The sequence below is a fragment of the Chrysemys picta genome, unplaced genomic scaffold (assembly GCF_011386835.1).
Source record: "Chrysemys picta bellii isolate R12L10 unplaced genomic scaffold, ASM1138683v2 scaf506, whole genome shotgun sequence".
Lineage (NCBI taxonomy): Eukaryota > Metazoa > Chordata > Testudines > Emydidae > Chrysemys > Chrysemys picta.
Genome location: NW_027053213.1, coordinates 20097 through 32828, shown reverse-complemented (window position 1 = coordinate 32828; position 12732 = coordinate 20097). Strand labels below are relative to the sequence as shown.

Here is a 12732-nt window from a genome sequence, read left to right as displayed (position 1 = left end):
GAGGTGATCTTGGGGGCTTTGTAGGAGGATCCAGCCTTGCTCCTTCTCCATAACAGTCAGCTCGGAACGGCAGCCAACACAGAGAAGCAGCATCTTTATAGCCTCCACTGCAGAGCTAGATTCAAACAACACACCAGCGTGACTGAGTGCCAGGAGCCCCCTCATGGTAGGTCTGTCAGGGAGTGACGGATTCACTTGTGTGTGGAAAGACACACCAATGGTTTAAATAGAGCTTAGGAAGGCACAGGTTCGTGACTGGGGTTCCTAGGCACTATAGTAATACAATTTAGTAATATGAAGAAAGAGAAAGAGTTCTGAGCAAATCCTACAGACAATTGCACATCAGCACTAGGGCATGTCAATGTCACAGAACAGGAGAACTTCAGCCCTTTAGTGTCGGACCCACATTCCTTTGACACACTGGCAAATTGGCTCCCACTAATTTCTCCCCATAGCTGCTGGGATAGTCTTTCTACTTCCTCTGCAGTGCATTGGTCGGTATGTCATTTACCACTGAGAGACACCCTTGCAACCTAAGCCCTGCCTGCTAACTCCCTCAGAATTAGAGAGTTATGGAAAACCTGCAGGGGCCACATGAGAGCTGGAGAAGAGAACTATGACTTCTCTATGACTGTCCATGTAATTAGACCGTTGACTTTCCAGTAGGCGCAGTACCTGGTGTGGAGGCTCTGCCGGCTGCTTTCCCTTCCAGAGACTTTATCCCCTGTTATGCTCTGTCCCAGGCTGAAATGGATTTCGACAAGAAGAGCCATTAGCAGCTGAGGATAGAGGCGGGTTATGGCATCTCTGGACTTGCTCACCGAGATCATCTCATAGAGGGCGCATGTGGCCTGAAGAGGGAACAAGACAGACACAAGCTTACTTGGAAATCCTACTCCCTCCTGCATCAGTTCTCAGGACTTCCTGCTTATGTGCTATGAAACTCCCCTGATTCATGGAGAAACAAACCGAGTTAAACTGCCCTGAGCAGCAGGGCGGGGGAAGCCGGGCACTGGCAGGTTGAAGGCTTTGCCTTGTGGAGTCTGGTGACACTAGGCTGCATTGCCACACAGGGGACCTAGCTTTGATTTCGGATCTCGCAGAGCTTCCTGACCTGCAGGGGCTGCAGACACAGCATGCTTGGGGTGGGGGTAATGCCTCATGGGACTAAGAATGGGAGAGAATAAATTAATGAAGAGAAGAGTGGCTCTTTCATCAGCTTCCTCGGCATCTTTCTTCTCCCTCATTTGGACTTCCACCGTCATTCTTTCATGCTTGCATTGTTTCTTGGCTTCCAAGTGCCTCAGAGGGGCCTTTTCTTCTGCATCTGGGGTATAGGGGGGCTGAGACCCTGCTTTTTGGACAAAGTCCATGAGCAAATCTCTCAGTTCGTGTTCTGCGGCTTTCTTCTTAACAGATAGCCCCCTTTCTTTACATACTTTTTCAAGTTTTTTTGAGTCAAGACTCTCATAGGATTGTGATTCACCCATTGTAACTCATCTTTAACCCTTAAAACTCTCCATATCAAATTTAAACTTTAAATAGTGTTGGGTTATGATCTTTAAGCCCAATTGACCTGTGGCATGTGACTCCTGTGCTGACTACGCCAATTGTCACGCTCTCTGGAGTGGTTCACAACTGTGAGTGCCAATCTTAGATCAGACTGTCATAAAACAGGGCAGGCACCCCAAACTAGTAGTATATTCTATAATTGGATTTCACAAAGCCAGTAAGAATTGTGCATTCCTGGATTACAGTACCAGTTTTACCAAGGACAGTCTTACCACAGACAGTCCCCTTAGACACTCCAGCCTATCTTGTCACCCAGACAAACTGAACTTTGTGATTAAAGGTTATTAAAACCAAAAATCACACCACATCAGGTTACTCCCAACCCCAAAGGGTCAGTCACTTACCCTAGGTCAATTGGTACTCTGGATCTCACACCAAAAACAACACTGGCAGCCAATTCTCTAGTAAACTAACTAAAGATTTATTAGCTAGGAAAAATAAATGAGAGTTATTGAGAGGTTAAAGCAGGTAAAATACATTAACAGGTGAGTCAAAATTTGTAAATCCCAAATGATAGCGGAGATGTAGTAATCTCTTGGTTTCCTAAAAGTCTTTTCAGGAACCCAGATGTTTCTGGGGATCTCCATTTTGCATTTGGCATCTTCTCTGTAAGAGTCCAAACAGTCAGAGATACAGGATCATTCCTTGACATCTATTTTATAGCTTTTCCAGAAACCAATCTGAACAGTGTCTTTACCCAAGTGGGTTTGGATGAGTAGGAAATTCAGACTTAGTCTGTGAATTCCCGTTGTCAAACACAGTAGCCCTTGCTTTGAAGTTAGCAGTCTTCTTCATTTACATTTCCAAGGCTCCAATTGTGTTTGATGGGTAATTTAATTACAGGGATATACACGATGCCAATGTAATGTAATAGCAAACAAGAATCCTTCATTAGTTTTCATACACTTTACACATCAAGTTCATTCTCATCTTTTAACACCAACGCACACTTTTGATCTAGGGTTAACTAATTACAGGGATATACACAATACAATAGCAATCAACAGGTTATAAAGATAAGTGTTTCCTTTAACTTTTCCTTTGAACTAAACAAACACACAGGTGAACTGCCTGATTACACTACAATAGCTTTTGACGTCTTTGATTTCTGTTAGCATCTGAGTGAATTAGCCTGCAACCCTATCCTGAGCTGGCACCAGGGCAGACAGTGTCACAGCGGTTTCTCAGAGCTCCAACATGGATGCGATGAATGGAACCCTCCCCCAAGGGTTTGTCAGGACATTATGGAGTAGCCCCAAAACGGAGGGGATAGTCTGTCCCTGTAAAGGTAGCGGTGCTAGGGGTCAGCCCATCCTTGTCACGTGGCGTGGCCCTGTCAGATTTTGAGATGTCTGATATACGTAAGGAGCTGAGAAATACTGGTAGGGAAGAAGTGGTCCAAGGAATAAGTCGTGCTCAGGAGGAACTCCTGTTATGTTTCTGTAAGGACCTGGAACCAGGAGCCTTGCAAAATGGGAGGGCCAGGACTCCCCTCTCTCCCAGTGAATTGGGATGAGCTTTAGGAAGGGGATCAGCATACATGCTGCCTCCTCCCTCCTAGCAGAGAAAACACCAGCAGGAGAAGGCTGAACCCAGGGGTGCTGGAACACATTGTGTAGTGGGGGTGCTGAGAGCCATTGAACCAAACTGTAAACCCTGTATATGATGGAAACTGCTTCAAGCCAGGGGGTGCTACAGCACCCCCGTTCCCCCAGTTCCAGCACCTATGCCTGAACCCTCTGAGCCTGAGGACTGACTGGGGAAAAAGGGCCACCAGGAGAATCTGGCTAAGGCCCCACAGTTGGCTAACTTACAACCCAGCATAAAGGAGGAGACTGGGGGAGTCCTGCCTGCAGGAGAGGTGGAGGGACTGCCTGAAGTAAATGCCACCTCCAGGAGGAAATCTAGGAGGCAGGGACTCCTATCTTATGGAGGGAAACCAGAAGGACTGTTTGAAACACAGCCCAGCTGCTGCCAGGGAGGCTGGGAACAGCTTTGAGGAAGTTCCTCAGAAGTTGGGTGGGAAGAAGTCACAAGGAGCCACAAATCCAGGGCAGGAAAAGCAGAAGCTGCAGACCCATGGGAGTTGCTAACAAGCAGGAAAAAGGGAGGAGCAGTTCAGGGAAGTGGTGAGGGATTGAAGGAACAGTCCTTAGCAGCCTCTCATGGGGTCCGTGGGCTGGAACCCAGAGCAGAGGTCAGGTCTGGGTTCCCCAGCAAGAGGCAAAGTACCGACCTCAGGACTAAGAGACCAAGAATGATGAGGCTCAGATGGGGGCTGAGGGTCTGGCACAGAGGCCACTACATGTTGGGTTTTCCCATATTGGACTTTTCTGTTAACCCTGGAAGAGGTGACGTGGCCAGAGGGCCAGACCATGGAACCTGCGGAGTGTTGCAGAACCAAGAGGCTGGACAAGGGGACACCAGTGTGGAATAAGCCCTGCAACATCATGTCCTGGCATGAGGAGGCGCGTTGGCGGTGAGTGTGCCGTGTGACAGAGACATAGGATAGATTTTACTGTATGGGGCTATGGATGTTCGAACAGGGACTTACGGCAGCAGACGTGTGAGAGGCTTGGTGCTCAGAGCTGTGGTGACTCTGCAGCTTCACAACCAGGTTCTCCATCACCTGTCCTCCGAGGGCCGGGTCAGCAGATAGGAACTGCCATAGCTCGGCCGCATTGCTAGAAATTCAGAAATACGGCAACATGAGGGACTGGATGGCTTAGGAGAAAAGCTATTAAACCTCTTCACCAATGTAACCTCTTTGTAAGAGAAATCCTCCTGTGGAGCCAACGCCCTGCCCAGCAGTCCAGTCCCCAGAGCTTGTGCAATTCAATGTGGAGCATGAACAAGGACTCCATGGACCTCAGATTGAGAATCACTGGCACAGGATATGGAGCATTTCAGCTCAAGGCTGCCAGTGTGAATCTGGCCTCAATTGGTCACGACCTGTTACTGGCTGATGGCTAATACCGAGAGGCTGATGGCTAATGGCTAATACAGCTTCTCTAGCAGCAGATGTCCTATCTGAAATGAACTAAGGGTCTCGGACCAGTGCCCAGTGCACGCTGTCCACATTACAGAGTCAACCACCACACTTGGCCCTTGTTGGTAGGTTCAGGGATTGAACAGGACATGGAGGCTGAATGAGCCTTTCTTGCCTAGTCGGCAGCCCCTCCAGCTATGAGCTCAGAGTGTTGTTAGGGGCAGTGTGGAGGAAGCTTCATCGTCACTTCCTGGGCTGCAGCTGAGGTCTTCATTGTCCAAGGGTGTCAATGGGGCACCTTTCACCAGCATTAAATTCCCTTTAAAAAAAAAGGGAGCGGGCATGCAGCAGCGTGGCTCAGATCTCCACAGCGCTCAGCCAACAACTGTGTGAGGGAGGGTTTCAGTGGAGTCCTCTGATATGCAGGGCTGGCTCTAGGATTTTTGCCACCCCAAGCAAAACAAATTTTGGCCGCCCCCACTTTTTTTGTGTGCCCCTCTCCCCCAGCCCTGCCCCAACTCCACCCTTTCCAAACCCCTTCCCCAAATCCCCAGCCCCGCCTCCTCCCCTGGGCGTGCCACATTTCCCCCCCCGCCCCCATTGCGTCCTGGGGGCCCCCGCAACCTCCTGCCCTAGCTCACCTCCGCTCCGCCTGCTCCCCCGGGTGCGCTGCCACTCTGCTTCTCCCCCCTCCCTCTCAGGCGAAGGAGGGGGGAGAAGCGGAGCAGCGGCGCGTTCAGGGGAGCAGGCAGAGCGGAGGTGAGCTACGGTGGGGGGGGGCGCAGGAAGTAAAGGGGGGTAGAGGATCCGCTCCCCGCTCCAGCTCACCTCCGCTCCACCACCGCCGCCTCCCCCGAGCGCCCTGCTGCTCGACTTCTCCTCCCTCCCAGACTTGCTGCGCGAAACAGCTGTTTCGCGCGCAGCAAGCCTGGGAGGGAGGGGGGAGAAGCGGAGCGGTGGCGGTGCGCTCAGGGAAGCAGGTGGAGGTGGAGCGGAGGCAAGCTGGGGCGGTGAGCTGGGGTGGCGGGGGCACTTTTTCCCCATGCCCCGGAGTCAGCACCTATGATGGCCGGTTCCAGAATGCCGCCCCTAGAAATGTGCCGCCCCAAGCACCTGCTTGTTTTGCTGGTGCCTGGAGCCGGCCCTGCTGATATGGATTGTTTTTGGAACTCACCGCTTGGGATCATCCATCATAAAACCACGCTTTGCGTAATCACTGTTGGTCAACTTTTCCTGCCCAAACACAAATGTGCTTCAGACAGCAAACGTTCCACCTAGGCTCACTATCTGTACGTTCCGATGAAGGAGAACGGCGGAATGAGCTCTGCGCTTGCCAGACGGAGTAGCAAAGGGATAGTGAACTCAAGAACACAGATTTAAATCCACCCCCTGCTCCAGGACCCATGAGCACTGACCGTAGGTGTGGGGGACTGTGCTTTTGAGAACCCCTCCCACAGGCAGATCTCTAACAAGTCCCAGGGGCCGGGAGAGGGGGACTGGGAATGAGAGCTCCTGCCTTGCACATGGGGAGACACATTCAGGGAATGGGGGAGAGGAATCTCTGACAGGCGGATTTCGCTCGCTGTGGTTTGTGGCTGAAAAGAGAAGAGCCATCAGGAGGAGAGGGCAGGTAATTTGTCCCATGTAGAGGGGGGAGATTCAGTCCTCAACAGTCAGTGCTTTATACTTTGCCTTAGTAAGACCAAACAATGTGCTCAATGGTGAGGTTCTCATATAGGGCCTCAAAGGATCACGCGAGGCCTGCAGAGTGGAGGCATTTCGTACCTGTCTGTAGGGAAGGAGTAGTCCAGAAGGCATGAGATCACTGTGTCCAGATGCTCCGCCTCGCCAGCCAGCAGGGCCACTAACTTCTTCATCAGGGTCCTGGAGCTGGGCTGCTGGACTGAATCCAACCGGCTGCAAACCCCAGCCACAAGGTCTGCTGCCTGAGAGAGAGGGAACTAGATGAGACGGGACAAGACTCTCATCCCATCCTGCAGCTGGGGCAAGAGGGAACCTCAGCATCCCTGGAGAATCAGAGTTAGCCTCTAGGTTTTGCCTAAAAGTCACAATTTCCTATATTATTGGCAGGGCTCATTTCAGAGCCTTACAAGGTGCATTGTCGCAAAGACCACATATCAATGGCTCAAAGGAGATGAGTCCTATCTAGGCACAATACAGAGGTAACATAAGAATGGCCATACTGGGTCAGACCAATTGTCCATCTAGTCCAGTATCCTGTCTTCTGCTGGTTCCAGATGCTTCAGAAGAAATGAACAGAACAGGGCAATTTATCGAGTGATCCATCCCCTGTCACCCAGTCCCAGTTTCAATCAGAAGGCGTAGGGACACCCTGTGCACGGTGTTGCACCCCTGACCACCTTGGCTAATAGCCATTGATGGACCTGTCCTCCAGGAACTTCTCTAATTCTTTTTTGAACCTGGTTATACTTTTGGCCTTCACGACATCCCCTGGCAATGAGTTACGAGTTGTGTTGTGTGAAGAAATATTTCCTTAGGTTTGTATTAACCCAGGTTTGTGTGTGTGTGTGTGTCTGTGTGTGTGTGTGAAAGGATAAATAAAACTTCCCTATTTACTTTCTCCACACCATTCATGAATTTATAGGTGTGGGCATCCCATGGATTTATACAGAGGCAATATGATATTTTCTGTCTTATTATCTATCCCTTTCCTAATGCTTCCTAACATTCTGGTAGCCTTTTTGACTGCCATTGCACACTGAGTGGATGTTTTCAGAGAATTGTCCATGATGACTCCACCCTTGAGTGGTAACAGCTGATTTAGACCCCCTCCGTTTGTATGTATAGTTGGGATTATGTTTTCCAAGATACAGGAATCAGACTAGAAGATCTGATGGTTCCTTCTGGCCTTAAACTCTCTGAACGTATGACTGTTCCCAGCACTGGGAATTCTAGTTTCCGTCCATCTCAGCAGCAGCGCCCCATACCTTCTCCACCTTAGTCCCACCGCTGTTCACCATGGCAGACAGCAATCCCTCTGCAGTTGGCTGGCAGTTATTGTTGCAGTGATTCGTCAGGCCATCCATAACAGTCAGAATGAAATCTGTCCTCTCTCTTGAGTTGAAATAGACTCCAAAGAGCTGAAGCATACAGGGAAAACTGTAATTTACAAAAGGCCTCGTCCTGATTCCACGGGGGGCTGATAACTACTGGAGCCCAGAGAAAGCCCTGTCTGGGGGTTGCAGGTCCTCTCCAGCTTCTCAGGGGCTCTGTTTTACTCCTTTCTATTACAGGGCCCCAGTGGCTGATGAGGCTTCTGCTGTGAAACCATATCACTCACAGTGAGGCAAAAGGACTAGTTAAACCATTACAGTGGCCAACCTAGGAGTGCTGCCGTGCACGTCAGGATGTGCATTTAGTGGTGTCAGACTCCTACTTCTCAGGCATCCGAGGTGCAAGGGTCACCATTAAAAGATCAGCAGTTGCGGGATCCATGTAGTAATATTAGTAATGACTGTTACAGTACTCGGTCTTTGACTGTGACTGTATGTGATACCCTCCTACAACACATCCCAGCAGAAATACAGCACCCAAGTCCTGATTACGACACCATCACCATACTTCCTGGCTTGCAGCCTGACCCAAAGACCATTGAAATCAATGGAAAGACTTCCATTGGCTTCAATAGGTTTTGGATCAAGCCTATATAGTATAGACCTCATTGTGACAGCTTCTAACAACCCAAAGTACTAGAGCAGTAGGCGTTCAACCTTCCCCATATGGACACTCCCTTTCCTATACTAGGACCCTCCCAGAGTCCCCTTCCAAACTAGCCAAGAGCCTGTCCCATTTGGCAATAAGGAAAGGGCAGGGTGGCTGTGCCCCCCAGGTTGGGAACCCATCTGCTAGAGCAGTGGTTCTCAATCAGGGATACGCATACCCCTGAGGGTACACACAGGGGCGGCAGGTTTGTATATTTTTTGGCATTGCTCAGAATGGGTCCAAGTCCCGCCTCCCCCTACACCTGCCTAAGGCTCTGGGAGGGAGTCTGGGTGCGGGAGGGGGTTTGGGGTGCAGGCTCTGGGAGGAAGTTTGAGCGCAGGCTCTGGGAGGGAGTCTGGGTGTGGGAGGGGGTTTGGGGTGCAGGCTCTGGGAGGAAGTTTGAGTGCAGGCTCTGGGAGGGAGTCTGGGTGCGGGAGGGGATTTGGGGTGCAGGCTCTGGGAGGAAGTTTGAGTGCGGGAGGGGTGCAGGCTCTGAGATGGAGTTTGGGTGCTGGGTGCAGGCTCTGGGTTGAGGCAGGGGGCTGGCGTGCAGGAATGGCTGCGGGCTCTGGGAGGGAGTTTGGGTGCTGGGTGCAGGCTCTTGGTTGAGGCAGGGGACTGGGGTGCAGGAGGGGCTGCGGGCTCTGGGAGGGAGTCTGGGTGTGGGAGGGGGTTTGGGGTGCAGGCTCTGGGAGGAAGTTTGGGTGCGGGCTCTGGGAGGGAGTCTGGGTGCGGGAGGGGGTTTGGGGTGCAGGCTCTGGGAGGAAGTTTGGGTGCAGGAGGGGTGCAGGTTCTGGGAGGGAGTTTGGGTGCTGGGTGCAGGCTCTGGGTTGAGGCAGGGGGCTGGGGTGCAGGAGGGGCTGCGGGCTCTGGGAGGGAGTCTGGGTGTGGGAGGGGGTTTGGGGTGCAGGCTCTGGGAGGAAGTTTGAGTGCGGGCTCTGGGAGGGAGTCTGGGTGCGGGAGGGGGTTTGGGGTGCAGGCTCTGGGAGGAAGTTTGGGTGCAGGAGGGGTGCAGGCTCTGCGAGGGAGTCTGGGTGCGGGAGGGGGTTTGGGGTGCAGGCTCTGGGAGGGAGTCTGGGTGTGGGAGGGGGTTTGGGGTGCAGGCTCTGGGAGGAAGTTTGAGTGCGGGCTCTGGAGGGAGTCTGGGTGCGGGAGGGGGTTTGGGGTGCAGGCTCTGGGAGGAAGTTTGAGTGTGGGCTCTGCGAGGGAGTCTGGGTGCGGGAGGGGGTTTGGGGTGCAGGCTCTGGGAGGAAGTTTGGGTGCAGGAGGGGTGCAGGCTCTGCGAGGGAGTCTGGGTGCGGGAGGGAGTTTGGGGTGCAGGCTCTGAGTTGGAGTTTGGGTGCTGGGTGCAGGCTCTGGGCTGGGATAGAGGGTTTGGGTGTGGGAGGGGGCGTGCGGCTGGTCCAAGGATGAGGAGTTTGGGGTGCAGCAGGCAGGCTGACCCTGGGCTGGGGCCAGAGAGGAGGACTTCCCCCAGCCCTCTCCCTGCTGGCGGCAGCGAGCTCTGGGGGAGAGGAAGGGGGGGCCTCCTCACCGACCCCCAACACGACACTCATCCAAGCCCCCCCAGGCTGCTGCTCAGGAGGTCCGGCCAGGATAAGCCTCCCCCTCCCCTCCCCCGAGTCGACTCGGAGTCTCCTGCCGGGGGGGCGGGGGGGAGGGCTGCCATGCGCTCCTCCCCTCCTCCCTCCGCAGGCGTAGCAGCCACCTCAGCCTGCCCCCGGCGCCGCTTCCTTGTAGCCGGCTGCGGCAGCAGCTGGCGAGGGAGCACAGTGCGGAGCTGCAGGGGGCAGCCGCCCGCTGCCCAGGGAAGGCAGGGGCGCTTGGGGGAGGCGCGCGGGGGTGGCAGCCGGGGCCGGGAGAGGTGCGTGGGGGCGGCAGGCGGGGCTGGGAGAGAGACCCGGCCCCGAACATTGGTGGAGTTGGGTCCCCTGGGCCCTGAATTTTCTCAAGCCCGGGCACCATGGGCCCATATAACTTGCCGTCCCTGGGGGTACAGGGGGTACATCAACTCATCTAGATATTTGCTTAGTTTTACAACAGGCTACATAAAAAGCACTAGCAAAGTCAGTCCAAACTAACATTTCATACAGACAAAGATTTGTTTATACTATCTACTATATCAGTGTTTCTTAATCTGAGGGTGGCAACCCCCAGGGGGGTCATGGGATGGGTTTAGGGGGGTCACAAGTTTAGGGTCGCCATTGGGGGTGGCAAGCAGGGCCCCCGCAAATCTAAGATACATGCAGAAGCTGAAGTCCAAGCCAAGCCCACTGCCTACGTTTGCCAACTTTGTAATATTTAAAAACCGGACACTCATGCAGGAGTGCTGGACCTCTTCTGCCCCGCCTCTTCCCCCCGAGGCCCTGCCCCCCATTTGGTCCTCTTCTCCCCTTCCACTGTTGCTCACTGCTCTTCCCCTCTTCCCCGCCCAGGTCGGGAGCAATTTGCCTGCTGGGAGCTGCAGCCGCATGATGTGGGTAGGTGGCGGCCCCGGTTGAGTAGGGGCTGGTGCGGGTGATGACCTGGCACCTCCCCACCTCCCTCACCCGCAGTAACTGGACTTTGGGTGTCCGTCAGTAGATCTGACCGGACACTATCAGATCCCCTTTTCAACCGGAATTTCTGGTCGAAAACCGGGCACCCGGCCACCTTACCACCGCCCCGGGCTCAAGCTGAAGCCCGAACCCCGCCCCCTGGGACTGAAATCAGGTACAATAGTCTGGAAAGGTTGAGAACCACTTGCTGCAGAGTAGATCACTCTTTATGAGCACTTGTTGTCTTCACTGTTGTAGCTGTGTCGGTCCCAGGGTATTAGAGACACAAGGTGGGTGAGGTTCTATCTTTTATTGAACCAACTTCTGGTAGTGAGAGAGACCAGCTTTTGAGCTACACAGAGCTCTTCTGTCTCTGTCTGAAGAAGAGCTCTGTATGGCTCAAAAGTTTGTCTCTTTCACCCACAGAAGTTGATCCAATAAAAAAATTGGACCTCACCCATCTTGTTTCTTTCTGAGCATGTCATTTCTAGCCATGAGTAAGGGCAGGAGCTGTAATTCTTGGGTAAGCCATACACAATAGAGATGGGCGATCGAGGGACAGGAAGTAGTTTGGAGCTGTGCGATACCGTATTGTACTGACACCAATGTAGAATGGTCATTAGTGCCAGGATGTGATTACCTCTGCGATCCTGGAGGGGCTGTTGCAAACCACAGTGGGGCTCCAAGCAGCCAGAAATTCCTTGTTCCTCTGGTCAGTCCATTCCACATTCTTTCTGTCCAACTGTGCAACTGAAATACATGTTAATACCACTCTTAACTTTCCATTCTGCTTCCTGGCTTCTGCTCTCATCCCTCTTTACTGGACAAAGCCCTTTGTTTGGCCCTGATCCAGGAAAGCATTTAAGCACATACATTATTCTAAGCAGATGAATAATCCCAGGGACTTCCGTGGGACTACTCGCCTGATGAAAGTTACAGATGTGCGTAAATGTTGTGCTGGATCAGAGCCTTGACCCCCAGAGTAAAGTGACTCTATCAAGTGGTGACTGGAATCTAGCCAAAACACTTCAGTGGCATAGAAGTGGATTAACACAGTCATGAATCGAGCCCCAGATTTGGATCCAGATTTCCAACAGCCATCAAAGTTCTGGAGCGTTCGGGGTACAGGCATCTCGAACTGAACTAATTGGTCTGATGGCGTTGAATCCCCTATCATCGTGTCCCACTGACCCTTCCCATTCCCACTGACGGAATGAGCTCTACCAGTCTCAGTTTGCGGTAACGTGTGTTGCCTTTCTCTGTATTCCCCCCTCCCCTTTCCTTTCTTTGAAAGTCAGGGCTAGAATTACGGGATGACTATCAGACGCTTGTTTCTAGAGCCACAAAAAAACCAGCACTCTGTTCAAAGGAACAAATACCGAGCCAGATGCTCTACTTCTTCCTCAGGCACTATCCTGAACGGGAGCTTTGCCTGAGGAAAGTCTCTAGCATTTAGCTCCCAGGAGGGGGATTCAGATGCTCATCACTGCTTCTCTTACTCTTTTGGCGCCACGCAATAGAGACGAGGTAATGAACAGCCCCTGCTGCCTTTGAGCTGATCGCCTTGACGGGATCCCCACAGTGGATCCCCAGCACTGCAACCAGGTGTCCGAGCCTGGTGAATGGAGACGCTTCCTAATTGTACAAAAGAGGAGAGGAGGAATCCATTACCACTGCAGGTAAAGCGGGCTGTGTCTCCTAGGCAAGGAGTCTATATCCACACAGTCCCTTTCTATAATGGGGCGTGATCCTCAGCTCTCCCTCTTCAGAAGAGGCTTGGGAGCCAGAAGAAGAATATAGGGCTCGATCCCGCATCACAGACGTCCACTGGAGTTTTGCCACAGATGTCAGTGGGAGCAAGATCAGGATCATAATGATCTGTAACGGCTG

The 12732-nt window shown here is 52.7% G+C and overlaps 1 protein-coding gene across 1 annotated transcript; it reads right to left on the bottom strand.

Moving 5' to 3' along the window:
- Positions 1–464: 464 nt before the first annotated feature.
- LOC135978894 (maestro heat-like repeat-containing protein family member 7) lies at positions 465–11586 on the bottom strand. Its single transcript, XM_065579608.1, has 5 exons — positions 11483–11586; positions 7531–7683; positions 6347–6507; positions 4127–4256; positions 465–851 (listed from the first exon to the last, which is right to left on the bottom strand). Exons 2-5 carry the CDS (start codon positions 7627–7629, stop codon positions 615–617), a joined length of 627 nt encoding a protein of 208 aa, XP_065435680.1. The 5' UTR covers positions 7630–7683; positions 11483–11586; the 3' UTR covers positions 465–614.
- Between the last annotated feature and the right edge of the window lie 1146 nt (positions 11587–12732).